A 14667-nucleotide genomic window follows, 5' to 3' on the forward strand; every position below is an offset into this window, starting at 1 on the left:
TTGTTCCAAATAGCTGAGTTCAAGTTCAAGTTCAAGTTCAAGAGATTATTTGTCACATACATATACATACGGTCGTACATAGATGCAGTGAAATGTCATCCCAATAAGCTTTTAGTTTTGATATTGTTTGTAATTTCAAAGTAGATACATTTGTAAATTAGCACAAAAAAATGACAAAACAAGTCAGATAATTGTTTTACTAAACAGTTAGACAACAGTTAACAAAATAATTAAAGAAATATATATTTTATAGACATATTATAAAGATAGATACATTTATAAAGATCACATGTCAAATAAACAATAAATGTTATTAAGGTGGCAATCCTAATACAATAAAATAAATGAAAAATAGACAAATTGTATGAAATTGTCAAAGTAAACAGTGTTTATCAGCATTGTATATGTATATGTCTTTTTTTTTTAACTAAAGAAAACAATCTTTAGGAAGTGAATTTTTATAACGACAGCGTGATGTTTTTCATGTGTCTGGTATATAAGCTAAGACATCTTAACAACGGTGAATAAAGAAATAATTCACCTTGATTTTCCTTTTTTTTATCGTTTTCTGCAGCGGTCGGTGTATCTGACACGGATGGAGCCTCCTGTGATAAAGTGACGTTGGGTGGTGTAGACGTTTGTCGTCTCGTCGGTCATTGTATTGGGCCAGGTGAAGGTGCAGGACAGACATTGTTATAGTTTCCGTTACAGTGTGGAGAGGGCGTGGCCGTCGTCAGCAAGGGCGACACCTTCCTGGCTTGGTCCAACACTCGATGCGAACGTGTTTGTTTGTCAAACGAGTGGATGTTATGAGGCCGCTGCTCAAAACAGCTCAGAGCTGGTACTGTCAGATTCATCGGCTAGGGTTACATCATTTGAATTTCAATTCATTTCATCTTCAGTGGTCTCCATAATATTTGAAGTATTCATACATTTTTGTTCTTTTTTTTGTCATTTGCAGTGAATATGAAATTATAATTTGCTCGTTGTGGTTCTTCGTGACACACATTGTATTTATTTTCAGTATCTTCACCGTTTCTGAGGGGTTTGTTTTTTTACGTCTTAATTTTCTAAAATATTTTCACGATTGACAGTGAATGGGTGAGTTTATTTATTGACAAGCTCGTTAGTTGCAGCGCGCTTCTCATGGAATTCATGTCTTTCGTCTTCTTTTTTTTTCGTTTTTTTCCCGGCGGCCGTTTCGCAATTTTCACTGACTTGGTGCTGTCGTCGTGCGTCAATAATTATCTGTTTGTGGTCCAGCGATTTCAAATGCTGGTTGAGTTTGACGGGATGAATTATCGCTACGACAGAGGTGGCGACAGGCACGTCCGGTGCTGTTGTAGTAAGCCACAGAACTAGTCGGTGAGTCGTACTCTTTCAGACCTGTTGGGATCCTTGCGTGGGAAGCAACCTTTGCATACCACCGCCCCCTTTTTGATAATTGCACGTGTACGACAGGAAGTAGTTAATAAACATGCATCGTGATTATTGAACTGTGACTTCTCAAGGGTTCTGTCAATTGGCACGGCGATGTTAAAAGCGGAGTCATAGTGGTCGACACCAACGCAGCCAGTAAACGGATCTGCATGTTATTTGGAATGTTGTATGAAACATCATTTGTCTCGTTGGCAATTCTGTAATTACAATACAATCTATTCCCGGCAACATTATCATTTATTCCACCAGACTTTTTCATATCCTGATAAAGATTATTCCCTTTAGTGAAAACGCCTTCTGGGGTGTTGTTGTGTCCATGTGAAACATTCTGAATCTTGTTTTAAAGAAGTGCTGTTAAACTCACAGCTGCACATTGTTTATTTCTGGAGTCTTCAAGTTGTAAATCATCCTGGTGAAATGAGCCTCTTTACATTCATACATTTGGGCAGTAAACACTTACATCGAAAGTTTTTCCATTAGCCTCTTTTTCACAGTATTTTTCCTCTGTATTTTTTTTTTATATATTGTGACCGACCTTGACGACTGGATTTTTGGACAGTGGCTTCTTTATTGTCTTAGATTTTTGGCTTTTTTTTTTTTAGCATCTGTAAGAATAACAGAAATAACTTTTGTATTTACTTTTCATAACAATAACAAAAGATACATTTGATTAAAAAATATATGAATACATGTTATTTGTAATTACTACTTTTTGTACTTTTTATGTTAGTAATGTACAATTGTACAATTCAGTTTAATAGTTATAGATTTAATGCTTGTCTATATTGTAATGCAGGTGACATTTATGTAATTTTAAAATTAATGAGCAATTAGAATTTTAATGAAGATCTTGTCATTGTTATAACTTACTTTGCTGCATTGTAGTACAACCGGAGTCTCTGTGACGGTAGATGCTGTTGCGTCCCATATACGTAGATTATGACGTATTCATGCCGATTTACGATTGTATTCCAATTTACATCATTTTTTTGTAAAGTTTACTCGATTTTTTTTTCCTTGGATTATCTTTTCAGTAAGCTACGTTTCCATCAAATACGAACAACGTGGTTGTATTTCTGTGAGTAATCAGCCTTGCACGGCTTCTATTTTTCCGACGCCATGCCGGATCTTGAACACATCGCTCAATCGCACATTTCAGTGTTTTTTTCCAGGGGCGCGATGACAAATCTTTAAGTTTTACTTTTTATCCTTTTCATCATTAATCCGATGCCGAGTAACGTGGACCAGGTATTTCAAATACCAGTCTGTCAGGTCTGCTGCCATCTACAGGTAAGAAGAGATATAAATACACATGTTAATCCATAGTTTGGTGACGTCTGAACACTACAGAGTGACCGAGTCCACACCGCACACTGGACACGGTCCAACTGGACCTTCTCAATCACAACCTGTGCATTTATCGTATATATGATGACGTCATAAAGCGTCTTACTGTAAATGTCAGTCATAGTAAACAATATGATGACGTCATAAAGCGTCTTACCGTAAATGTCAGTCATAGTAAACAATATGATGACGTCATAAAGCGTCTTACCGTAAATGTCAGTCATAGTAAACAATATGATGACGTCATAAAGCGTCTTACCGTAAATGTCAGTCATAGTAAACAATATGATGACGTCATAAAGCGTCTTACCGTAAATGTCAGTCATAGTAAACAATATGATGACGTCATAAAGCGTCTTACCGTAAATGTCAGTCATAGTAAACAATATGATGACGTCATAAAGCGTCTTACCGTAAATGTCAGTCATAGTAAACAATATGATGACGTCATAAAGCGTCTTACCGTAAATGTCAGTCATTGTAAACAATATGATGACGTCATAAAGCGTCTTACCGTAAATGTCAGTCATAGTAAACAATATGATGACGTCATAAAGCGTCTTACCGTAAATGTCATCTCCTTCATTTTAGAAGCAGACGTGTGACGTTCTAGTTCTTCCTTCCAAACATGGATCAATATGTGGGATTGAAAACGAGCTCAAGGACCAAGCTGCTGGGACACAGCTTTCAAGGCCTGGAGCCAGGTGAGGCCTGGAGCCAGGTGAGGCCTGGAGCCAGGTGAGGTGCCGGGTGGAGACGTGAAAACATATCCAAACATATGTAGTTGTAATGCTGAGCTGAGTTTCTCTGTTTGGATCAAGCAAAAAGAAAATAAGAGAATAAATGGAATAAACTGAATAAACAGAATAAATAGAATAATTAGAATAAATAGAATAAATGGAATAAATGGAATAAATGGAATAAATGGAATAATTTGAATAAATGGAATAAACTGAATAAATAGAACAATTAGAATAATTAGAATAAATGGAATAAATAGAATAAATGGAATAAATAGAATAAATAGAATAAATGGAATAAATGGAATAATTAGAATAAATGGAATAAATAGAATAAATGGAATAAATGGAATAAATTGAATAAATAGAATAAATGTAATAAATAGAATAAATGGAATAAATAGAATAATTAGAAAAAATGGAATAAATAGAATAAATGGAATAAATGGAATAAATAGAATAAATGGAATAAATAGAATAAATGGAATAAATAGAATAAATAGAATAAATGGAATAAATGGAATAAATGGAATAATTAGAATAAATGGAATAAATAGAATAAATAGAATAAATGGAATAAATTGAATAAATGTTTATTTGTATTCACACTTCAGGCCGATTATCACGCGCGCAGGGGCAGACGTGATGTGCGCATGCGCAACGCGGTGGCGTCGTCGTCTGGTAAAATCCAGGTTTTCGTTCCGATGCTTGTGAACGACGACGGGACGGTGCCGCGGAGCGTCCGGTGATTGGAACCGGTGAGTGAGCGACCGGTGCGACGCGGTGGATCGCGGGACGGGGCGTCAGAAGGATCAACGCGGCGGAATTGCGCTTCATCTGATTGTAAACACCGTGTTGTAGTATTACATGAAACCACAGAGTGTGTGTATGCAACCTAGTATCTATGCATCTAGTATGTATGCAACCTAGTATCTATGCATCTAGTATGTATGCAACCTAGTATCTATGCATCTAGTATGTATGCAACCTAGTATCTATGCATCTAGTATGTATGCAACCTAGTATCTATGCATCTAGTATGTATGCAACCTAGTATCTATACATCTAGTATGTATGCAACCTAGTATCTATGCATCTAGTATGTATGCAACCTAGTATCTATGCAACCTTGTATGTATGCAACCTAGTATCTATGCAACCTAGTATCTATGCAACCTAGTATCTATGCAACCTAGTATGTATGCAACCTAGTATCTATGCATCTAGTATGTATGCAACCTAGTATCTATGCAACCTTGTATGTATGCAACCTAGTATCTATGCAACCTAGTATCTATGCAACCTAGTATCTATGCAACCTAGTATGTATGCAACCTAGTATCTCTGCAACCTAGTATGTATGCAACCTAGTATGTATGCAACCTAGTATGTATGCAACCTAGTATGTATGCAACCTAGTATGTATGCAACCTAGTATGTATGCAACCGAGTGTGTATGCAACCGAGTGTGTATGCAACCTAGTATCTATGCAACCTAGTATGTATGCAACCTAGTATCTATGCAACCTAGTATCTATGCAACCTAGTATCTCTGCAACCTAGTATCTCTGCAACCTAGTATCTATGCAACCTAGTATCTATGCAACCTAGTATCTCTGCAACCTAGTATCTATGCAACCTAGTATCTATGCAACCTAGTATCTCTGCAACCTAGTATCTCTGCAACCTAGTATCTATGCAACCTAGTATGTATGCAGCCTAGTATGTATGCAACCTAGTATGTATGCAACCTAGTATGTATGCAACCTAGTATGTATGCATCTAGTATGTATGCATCCTAGTATGTATGCAACCTAGTATGTATGCAGCCTAGTATGTATGCAGCCTAGTATGTATGCAGCCTAGTATGTATGCAACCTAGTATCTATGCAACCTAGTATGTATGCAGCCTAGTATCTATGCAACCTAGTATGCATGCAACCTAGTATGTATGCAGCCTAGTATGTATGCAACCTAGTATGTATGCAACCTAGTATCTATGCAACCTAGTATGTATGCAGCCTAGTATCTATGCAACGTAGTATGTATGCAGCCTAGTATGTATGCAGCCTAGTATGTATGCAACCTAGTATCTATGCGGCCTAGTATCTATACAACCTAGTATGTATGCATCTAGTATCTATGCAACCTAGTATCTATGCAACCTAGTATCTATGCAACCTAGTATCTATGCAGCCTAGTATCAATGCAACGTAGTATGTATGCAACCTAGTATCTCTGCAACCTAATATCTATGCAACCTAGTATGTATGCAGCGTAGTACGTATGCAGCCTTATACACAAGGTGTCGACGTAAAGCCTGTGTACATATATATACACACACACACATATACTGGATATACACATACACACACATACATATATATATATATATATATATATATATATATATATATATATATGTATATGTGTGTATATATATATATACACACAGTTATATGTGTGTGTATATATATATATATATATATATATATATATATATATATATATATATAAATTAAAAGAAATTAGAATTTCAATATATACAATTCAGTGGCTTTAAATATTCAAAACATTTTGGCACTTTTTTGCTTCCCTAGGCGTGTATCATTTCATTGTGTGTTCAGGTCTTGGTGAGAGCTTGATGTAGGTCAGATCGGGGAATGAATTATTGATCAGTGTCTTTCAGAAAAACAGAGACTGCAATTCAACTGAAGGCTGCAGGGAGGCCGGGGCCTCAGTCAAGAACAACCGTCATCTCAAGCAGCACAGTGTTTGGTATTATCAGCTGGGAGCTGAATCCTCCTGTAATTTCCCACAGGAATACTATTCTGGAGGCAGGTGGGCGTGGCCTATAGGGAGACACCTGATCAGCTGTCTGACCCGCTGCAGGTAAATGCCTGAGTCTCCTGCGGGAACGCACACCACAGTGAAGCACGTTAGGGTGACATGAGCGCATAGGACAAAGCCTTCTACTTGATTCCCTTTCCATCCTTCCGGTTCTTCTCCTCCAGCCATGGTGACCAAGAAAATCCGGACGGAGTACATGAAGAAGTTCCGGGACCCCAAATGGGAGACGTTCTCCAAGTGCTACGAGGACTCTCTGAAGTACCGGCTGACCAGGCGGGTGATGGAGCACTCCCACAAGCCCTGGTTCTGGGACGGCTGGGACAGCGGCTCCGACTCCAGCGGCCGCTCCACCCCCAAGCTGCTGAGGAACAAGGTGGCTCCTCTGTCCGTTCTGCCGCCGACGCGGCCGGACCCCAGGAAGGACTGCTCAGCGGAATGTGCACCCAGCCCGGAGCCGAAGCCTCCGCTTGTGAACGGAGCGGCGGACGTTGAGGTCCTGGACGTGGCCTCGCCCACAGGTGAGGATGGCGAGACCCGACAGCGGTGGTTGCCCGGTCGCCCCGAGCAACCATAGTTGGTCCATTGTCAACCATCCAGTGCGGCACGCCAAGGTAGATAAGTGAAAAATGTAAATCATGCATTATCATGGACCAACTATGGGTAATAATTATCGATGTTGCTCCTAACCTGTCCTCAAACTCAAAGCAACAAACAAACCTCCACGGAGGTGATCTCGGATTTGCCGACCCCGATTTTGTTTTCATTGTACTAAAGGTTCTATTTGTGGTCCAACGTCTTCAATGTTGTTCTGTCATGAAGAGGCCATCGTAGAGAACGGCACCGGCGCAGCAGACCGTGGGTCGGCCAGCGAGGGCCCGAACACCGGCGGGCCCTCGGATGACACGGACACCGGGCCGGTCGAGCGGGCGTCATCCGACGACGACCCCGTGAAGCCGGCGGTACGCCGCCGCCGCCGGTGCAGGACTCCTCGCTCGGAACCGGGCCACGGAGATAAGGCGGCGCCGGGCCGCAAACCGTCCAGGGCCAAGAGCCAACCGGCTGCTAGCACCAAGGAGGAGAACCGCAGGGTGTCGAGCCGGCTGGACCGGACGGAAGCACCCCGGCAGGTCAGAGGAAGCCGCCCACACCTAGAAACGCACCCCTTACACTTCTTCATGTGTTTGTTCTCATCGTTTGTTATTTGAAAAGAAGTCCTGGAGATGGGACCATTTCCTAACGCTGGGCTGCCTTTTCACCAAATTTAAGCAACTCATAAAAAAATGCAACATTTTACACCTAACGTGTAAACCCGTGTACGTAAAAGAGCAGGACATGAGGTCATGGTCCTTACATCATGTCTCTGCTGTTACTCCTGTGTTGTGAGTGTTGTGCTTTGTCCTGATGCGTTAAACTCCGGCTACAATTCAAGTAAAGCCTTGACTTGGAACGCGTCCAGGAGTGTTCTGTGCTCGGATCTCAGGTGTTGAGCAGATCCAGCGTTCCGGACACCGGAGAAGTTCAGAGTGTCATGGAACACCCCATGAATAATAGAGCGAGGTGTGTGTTTTGGGAAAGAGGGGTCCTCCGCTTTCACCGGCTCTGCCCCATCCCTCGTATTTGTTTTTGGTTTTGTTTGAAAGTGAATTTTTTTTTTTTTTCTACTGTTCGTTTTTTTAAACTCAGACCCCCACCGCGGACGCCTGCGTCCAGACCCGGCGGGGCGCGGACAAGCGAGGCTCCAACCCTGAACGCCGGAGAGCCCGGTCCGCGGACCTGGAGAAAACCAGGAAGAGCGAGCTGACCGTGGTGGACGACCGATGGATGACGGAGTACATGCGCTGCTTCTCCGCGCGGCTGAGGTAGAGGAGGAGGCGCCGGACGAGGGAGGGGCGGAGGAAGAGGTGGCGGAGGCTGACGTGGCGGGGGGGTATCAGGGCTGCCTGGCCGCGCAGGGAACCTGGGCCGGCTGAGGCCGTCATCGGGCGGATGGGTTTTTCTTTGACATGAATTAAAAGTTGCTGCATTTGACTTCAAGGCTCCGATTGAAAACCTTTGAAAACACTGCAACCCTGGGGAAAAAAAACCCAAAAAACACAAAATTCGGCAGCCCCCACTTACATCTCAGACAAGAAGCAAATCATTAGGAGGCGGACAATCCGGTTTGGGAAAGTAACCTGTCCACCACGTGGATGTGCGGAGGTCCGGCTGAGGAGGCGCCGACCGTGGCAGCGCGGTCTGGTACTTTCTGAACCTGGGGTTTCCCTCTGGAAGCCCCCCAAAAAAAAAAAACCCTCACTCCCAGATGTGGGTTCCTGACAGCGGCGCGGCGCCGCGTTCACACCGGGTCGCGCCTTTGTGCGATCTGGTCTCCGAATCCGACGGCAGGTCCCAGGCTTCCCGGGGGAGGACTCCGCCTTTCGCCGTGGCGGGAACAGTCGAGGGGAGAGAATTTTGGGTCCTAGCGGCCGTTTGAATGTATTTCACTTTCGGGTGGGAAGGTTTGGGAGCTTTGCCTTCAGAATGTTCCAGCTTCAACACAATGGTGGACGAGATCGTTGATTTTATGAATTAACTCGAGGACCAAATTAGCGAATATTTTTATATCCGAGTATTATTAGTGTCACTACGGGAGTCGACTGTCTTTTGTCACAGTGAGGAGGTTTCGGACAGAAGACTTGTCTTGAAAAGTTCAATTTGACGGTTCAGCTGTGATTCTGACTCTTTCAATGACCCGCTGTGTTCCAGCCGGGGGAGCGTTGATGGCGGACCTGGAGGTTTTTTCCGGCGCCCTTGACGACGGCACTGGACAACACAGTTACCCTCAAGGTGGTTGTTCGAGACTTTTTCCTTCTTTTGGAGTTTTTGTTTTGACATCGACATAATATACGTTTAGATCAGTTGAGTCCTTAAAAGTGTGATTTCCAAGTCAAAGGACAGCATTCTCATGCCAGAACCTACAGTCACATTTTGACTGATCATTGTATTTTGAATATTGTAAATGGGAAGTGTCACTGTGTTGTGCGTCGGCTCATCCAGGTGGTGGTGGTGGTGGTGGTGTTTAGTGAAGAGGGTGCACAGGGCGCAGGTGTGAGTCTTGCTGTGTGCTGGCCGTGCAGGTGCAGCTTGTAGAGCGTTCTATCCAGTCACCGACAATTTTGCCGATTGTTCTACTGGTGGATCAGTGATTGTACCGCGAGGTCGAGTTGTGGGGAAGACGTGTTGCCCCCGCGCACCTTTTTCATTCCCTCACTTTGTTTCGTTTTGTGTAATGCTGTTACAGTCACTGTAACGCTGAAGACTAGCGATGCACGGATACCGGTATGGGGTTGGATACCGTGCGTTGACTTTTAACTCCCAAAAACGCTCTGATACCCAAACAAAACAATGAGGACGCGGGGCCGTAGGAACCCGCGAATCAGCATCTTGAACTCGGTCGGATGAACCGCTGTCTGTGCGTCTCCGCTTAAAAAAATAAATAAAATAAATAAAATAAATAAAAAGGTCTGCCTCCGGAGATGGAACCGTTGGCTCAGAATGCACAGAAATATTGAATGCACAAAAGTTTGTCACTTTTTTTTCACTTTCCAATGAAGGGAGAACTTCATGTCCCAAAACGAACGCCTTCAGGAGGCCGGCGGAGGACGTCGCTGCGAAGTTCCCCAAATATGTAAAGATTTGGCTCAAGGTCATATTTCCGCTGTTTAATGTGAAAACTTTTCAAAGATTTTTATCCACAAACCCTTCAAACTAAAGGATGTCGCATCTCCTGCAGTGATGGTGAACAGCTCAGTGTTGATGTCCGCTGTTATTCACATTTGGTTGAGGACGTTTTAAAAATCCTTCCCAAATACCATTTAAAAAAAATAATAATAATAAATAAAAAGATATTAGTAATTTAACACCCAGGCAATGTTAAAAGCATTGTTGTAATCACAGTTAACACATCACAGGAGACGACCTTGTTATCAGAGGACGTACGGGAGGGATCGCTCCAGAAATTGTGACTTTTTTTTTTTTAAATAAAACTGACGCTGAGGCGCAAGTGCTGACAAGACAAATTCAATGAAAACGTGATGTGTTGCTATTTTAGTTATAAGGCGTCTTCAGTCCACTGCTTACAAACTAAGCTTTCTAGAAAAGCACCTCCATCCGCGTGCGCGTCTTCATATGAACATGAATCCGTGTCTTAAGCGTGAACAATCTTCAGTGGCCCCAGAGGCTCTACATGAGCTCCGTGTGAGTTGCTCCAGGACACTGCTGTCCGAGCGGCTTCTACGCTGGTGTTTTGCCGGAAAGCCGGTCGCCGGCTTTCAGCCTCTGGCGTCACATTTTGGTGATATTAAACAATAACAATCATGTGTGAAATGTGTTATTTTGGGTAAAATGAAGCTTATACGTTTGGAACTGTCGGCTGTGAGAAGTTTTAAAATCCCTTTAATGTCAACCTGCACACAAACCTCCGTCCGGCCGAAGGAGGAGCACTGGACGCCGCTTTTAAGGGTGAAGCTGTGGTTCTGCGCAGGCTCGGTCGAGCCGGTAGATGATTATAAATACCAATCTAATCACGGCGCTCACTCACCGGAGAGACCTCAAATGGGACGACCGTGGCCGGGGACGCTGAGGAACCTTACCCATCATGCTTTGCAGCCAGACCAACACAAGCCCTGAGCGTCCTGACGTCCCACGTGGGAGACCAGGGTAATAATGTTGAGTGGAGCAGAAACATCCACGGAGTTGGACTAAGGAGCTGTTGACGAGAAGGTGATTGTTTTAATTCCCATGTGTTCCCTGTTGTGGGAAGCGTGTTTTGTCCGAGGAAAGTTTCATCAACGGTGTCAGTATTTATAAACACTCAACTTGACATGTTTCCACTCAGTATTTAAAAACAGACTCAACTTGACATGTTTCCACTGTCAGTATTTAAAAACAGACTCAACTTGACATGTTTCCACTGTGTCAGTATTTAAAAACAGACTCAACTTGACATGTTTCCACTGTGTCAGTATTTAAAAACACACTCAACTTGACATGTTTCCACTGTGTCAGTATTTAAAAACAGACTCAACTTGACATGTTTCCACTGTGTCAGTATTTAAAAACACACTCAACTTGACATGTTTCCACTGTGTCAGTATTTAAAAACAGACTCAACTTGACATGTTTCCACTGTGTCAGTATTTAAAAACACACTCAACTTGACATGTTTCCACTGTGTCAGTATTTAAAAACAGACTCAACTTGACATGTTTCCACTGTGTCAGTATTTAAAAACAGACTCAACTTGACATGTTTCCACTGTGTCAGTATTTAAAAACAGACTCAACTTGACATGTTTCCACTGTCAGTATTTAAAAACAGACTCAACTTGACATGTTTCCACTGTGTCAGTATTTAAAAACACACTCAACTTGACATGTTTCCACTGTCAGTATTTAAAAACAGACTCAACTTGACATGTTTCCACTGTGTCAGTATTTAAAAACAGACTCAACTTGACATGTTTCCACTGTGTCAGTATTTAAAAACACACTCAACTTGACATGTTTCCACTGTGTCGGTATTTAAAAACAGACTCAACTTGACATGTTTCCACTGTGTCAGTATTTAAAAACACTCAACTTGACATGTTTCCACTGTGTCAGTATTTAAAAACACACTCAACTTGACATGTTTCCACTGTGTCAGTATTTAAAAACAGACTCAACTTGACATGTTTCCACTGTGTCAGTATTTAAAAACAGACTCAACTTGACATGTTTCCACTGTGTCAGTATTTAAAAACAGACTCAACTTGACATGTTTCCACTGTCAGTATTTAAAAACAGACTCAACTTGACATGTTTCCACTGTGTCAGTATTTAAAAACAGACTCAACTTGACATGTTTCCACTGTCAGTATTTAAAAACAGACTCAACTTGACATGTTTCCACTGTGTCAGTATTTAAAAACACACTCAACTTGACATGTTTCCACTGTGTCAGTATTTAAAAACAGACTCAACTTGACATGTTTCCACTGTGTCAGTATTTAAAAACACACTCAACTTGACATGTTTCCACTGTGTCAGTATTTAAAAACAGACTCAACTTGACATGTTTCCACTGTGTCAGTATTTAAAAACACACTCAACTTGACATGTTTCCACTGTGTCGGTATTTAAAAACACTCCCAACTTAACATGTTTCCACTGTCAGTATTTTAAAACACACCCAACTTAACATGTTTCCACTGTCAGTATTTAAAACACTCAACATGTTTCCACTGTGTCAGTATTTAAAACACTCAACTTAACATGTTTCCACTGTCAGTATTTAAAAAACACTCAACCTGACATGTTTCCACTGTCAGTATTTAAAAAACACTCAACCTGACATGTTTCCACTGTCAGTATTTAAAAACACACCCAACTTAACATGTTTCCACTGTCAGTATTTAAAAACACTCCCAACTTAACATGTTTCCATTGTCAGTATTTTAAAACACACCCAACTTAACATGTTTCCACTGTCAGTATTTAAAACACTCAACATGTTTCCACTGTCAGTATTTAAAACACTCAACTTAACATGTTTCCACTGTCAGTATTTAAAAAACACTCAACCTGACATGTTTCCACTGTCAGTATTTAAAAACACACCCAACTTAACATGTTTCCACTGTCAGTATTTAAAAACACACCCAACTTGACATGTTTCCAGTTTATCAGTATTTAAAAACACTCAACTTGACATGTTTCCACTTTGTCAGTATTTAAAAACACTCAACTTGACATGTTTCCACTTGATGGATCTGGTCCATTCACTGCACCGAGCTTCTTCCTGTGTCTCAACAGCAGATCTACTGTATTTATCAATTCAACTACAAAAAACATGGTGGCTTCAGGACAGTGTGGCCCCTGGTGGACAGAGAAGGTTCTACTGTCCCCCCGGCCCCAGGTCGACAAAGTGCGTTCTACTGTTCCACTGGCCCCTGGTCTACAGAGAAGGTTCTACTGTTCCACCGGCCCCTGGTGGACAGAGAAGGTTCTACTGTTCCACCGGCCCCTGGTGGACAGAGAAGATTCTTCCGTTCCACTGGCCCCTGGTCTACAGAGAAGGTTCTACTGTTCCACTGGCCCCTGGTGGACAGAGAAGGTTCTACTGTTCCACTGGCCCCTGGTGGACAGAGAAGGTGCTTGAGGTGAATTTGTTTGCAGATCCCAGTTTGCTCTTTGTATTGGTTGAATCATGTTGTCACCTTTTAAACAGATGCTTCTCAGCTGTTGTTCTATTACATCATTACAGTATGCTAAACTGTCTTTAGATATAAAAAAATATATATATATAATATATATATATATATATATATATATACACACTGTATGTATAAATATACATTTTGTAACACTTTCGAAACTTAAAAATAATTTAGACGTACAAAACGTGGTAATATATCAATATAAAATATAATAACATAAAAAGCAGAAAACTTCAAACTCACGGTTTTCCTTTCGTCCTTCTGCGTAAAAGCCGTAGATCGTCGTTTATTTCTACATTTGACTTTTACCTTTTTAGCTGCAATACACACTAGATATATACTGTACACATAATAAACACATACACAGGTTATGGCCGCCGCTCATAATACACACACTGCCACTCAGGCCGACCCATCGCAGCGGCCCTGACACGACGCCTTTTATAGTACAGCCACTGTGATTGGTCCCAGGACACTACAGCTAGAACCAGGAGGACAACTCCAACTACAACCTGCATCCAACCTGCCCCATACATCCAACCTGCCCCATACAACCAGCAGCCAACCTGCCCCGTACATCCAACCTGCCCCATACATCCAACCTGCCCCATACAACCAGCATCCAACCTGCCCCATACATCCAACCTGCCCAATACATCCAACCTGCCCCATCCATCCAATGTCCACCCACCCAGCATCCAACCTGCCCCAAACATCCATCCAACCTACCCCATACATCCAATCTGCCCCAACTATCCAACCTGCCCCAACCATCCAACCTGCCGATACCCCCAACCTGCCCCATCCATCCAATGTCCACCCATCTAGCTTCCAACCTGCCCCGTACATCCAACGATCCAACCTGCCAACTGTTCAACCATCCCACATCCAACCGGCCCCATACATCCAGCCTGCCACAAACATCCATCCATCCAACCAACCCCATACCCCCAACCTGCCCATCCCTCCAATGTCCATTCATCCAATCTCCAACTATCCAACCTGCCCCGACCATCCAACCTGCCCCATACAACCAGCAGCCAACCTGCCCCG

At 42.4% G+C, this 14667-nt stretch overlaps 1 protein-coding gene across 1 annotated transcript; it reads left to right on the forward strand.

Annotated features, from left to right (window-relative positions):
• Positions 1–6363: 6363 nt before the first annotated feature.
• Positions 6364–8240, forward strand: ccsapa (centriole, cilia and spindle-associated protein a; the record flags this gene model as incomplete). Its single annotated transcript, XM_079999579.1, has 4 exons — positions 6364–6419; positions 6542–6895; positions 7197–7504; positions 8061–8240. The coding sequence occupies exons 2-4, from the start codon at positions 6544–6546 to the stop codon at positions 8238–8240; spliced, it is 840 nt and encodes a 279-aa protein (XP_079855705.1). The 5' UTR covers positions 6364–6419; positions 6542–6543.
• Between the last annotated feature and the right edge of the window lie 6427 nt (positions 8241–14667).

Source organism: Zeus faber (genome assembly GCF_960531495.2).
Source record: "Zeus faber genome assembly, chromosome: 4".
NCBI lineage: Eukaryota > Metazoa > Chordata > Actinopteri > Zeiformes > Zeidae > Zeus > Zeus faber.